At 30.6% G+C, this 1336-nt stretch overlaps 2 protein-coding genes across 3 annotated transcripts in view; both read right to left on the bottom strand.

Annotated features, from left to right (window-relative positions):
• Positions 1-587, bottom strand: part of LOC108734155 (protein takeout) — an 11088-nt gene extending 10501 nt beyond the window's left edge. For both annotated transcript variants that reach the window (XM_025978811.1, XM_025978812.1), the window contains exon 1: positions 358-587. In XM_025978811.1, the coding sequence (XP_025834596.1) occupies positions 358-427 (70 nt within the window). In that variant the 5' untranslated portion in view covers positions 428-587. The remainder of the gene's footprint in view (positions 1-357) is intronic.
• A 157-nt stretch (positions 588-744) lies between these two features.
• LOC112903906 (protein takeout-like) overlaps positions 745-1336 on the bottom strand; it is a 16252-nt gene continuing 15660 nt past the window's right edge. The window contains exon 4 of the mRNA XM_025978817.1: positions 745-1072. Coding sequence (XP_025834602.1) covers positions 921-1072 — 152 coding nt within the window. The 3' untranslated portion in view covers positions 745-920. The remainder of the gene's footprint in view (positions 1073-1336) is intronic.

The raw sequence follows: 1336 nt of genomic DNA, 5'->3' as shown, positions 1-1336 counted from the left end.
ACGTTATAAGCATATTAACTTATTCTTGCTAATTATCTAATTAGACCCGAAAAGTCTGCATTTCAGTGGGGTAAAGTATTTAGGTATTTTATATATTTAATGTTGTAATTGTTAGTACATAAAGAGTAAATTTTGTAAAAATTTTGAATGCATTTCGTCACCTTATGAAGTCATTGAGTATTGAAATTATTGCCAATTTCATTGAAGCTTAACATCCAATAAAACAATTACCTACTATTGAAACTTCGCATAAGCCTTTTATATGATTTTTTTCATCTGTCGAATGATGTCGTCAAACTAAGAGGCGATGCAGTAGTAGAACATAAATAAATTTATTGTCTAATAATGTGTACTTACGAATATCTTGCTTTGCAAAAACTACACTAAAAAGTACAGCAATAATACCAAAGTAAAGTTCTGTGGTCATATTGTATAAAACGTAAACTTTTCACTGCTGCAAAAAATGTTTCAAAATCTTTGTTGTTTTGATCTTATAGTATCGTGTACAAACTTGACACGTATTATTAGCATTTCCTGAAAAATCATCAAGGACGATCCAATTGCAAGTAATAATTACCCCATTTGAATCACGCAGAGACAACTTAATTCTATTTCTAATACATTAATTTTATTATTTAATTGATATTTTCTACATATCATTCGATTTCAAATAATAATGAAACGTTTACTAAAGAAAATACTGTTGTTCCTTCTCATAGCCAGCTTTTTTACATATCGTATAAAAAATGCGAAACGTAAAATTATTGTAGTTATGATATAGAATATCAACATTTTCAAGACTTTTATTTATTCTATTTTATATGTGACAATTTAATTTAACATATTATGTATATTTACAACAAATAATTTAACTTTTTTAAAACTTATCTACTTATACAATTACACTTTGGAATTCTTTACTACCCTACAATCCAAGCATCATACGGTATTTTGGCAAACAAATTTTCGACGAAGTTCGACAAAGTCGCAAGTAGTTTCTTTTTCAGGTCCGGTTTCATTTCTTTCAGCAATTCTTGACCATTTGTATTTATGAACAGATTTAGTGCAGCCTCTAAAAATTTTTAAAAAATAATGAAACATGTTAAGCAGCATTCCAATAAAATATATTAACTAATTAATTTAAGGGAAAGTTGTCAATTGATCAGAAAAGTTAAAACATAGCGTGCCGTTAGATTTTATTTCTTTTGGGTGTTTCATTCCCACCAGCCAGTAATGCTGGTGGGCGGGCAGTCCCTCCGGACTACGCCGGAAGGTAGGGCGGAAGGCCCTCTTCAGCCTGCTTTCAGGAATCGTGGGAATGGGTGGGTGGTGGTTC

The sequence above is a fragment of the Agrilus planipennis genome, unplaced genomic scaffold, assembly GCF_000699045.2.
Source record: "Agrilus planipennis isolate EAB-ADULT unplaced genomic scaffold, Apla_2.0 scaffold63, whole genome shotgun sequence".
NCBI classification, from domain to species: Eukaryota; Metazoa; Arthropoda; class Insecta; order Coleoptera; family Buprestidae; genus Agrilus; species Agrilus planipennis.
Note: the sequence above shows the minus strand (reverse complement) of the source record. Positions and strands in the feature narration are given on the sequence as shown.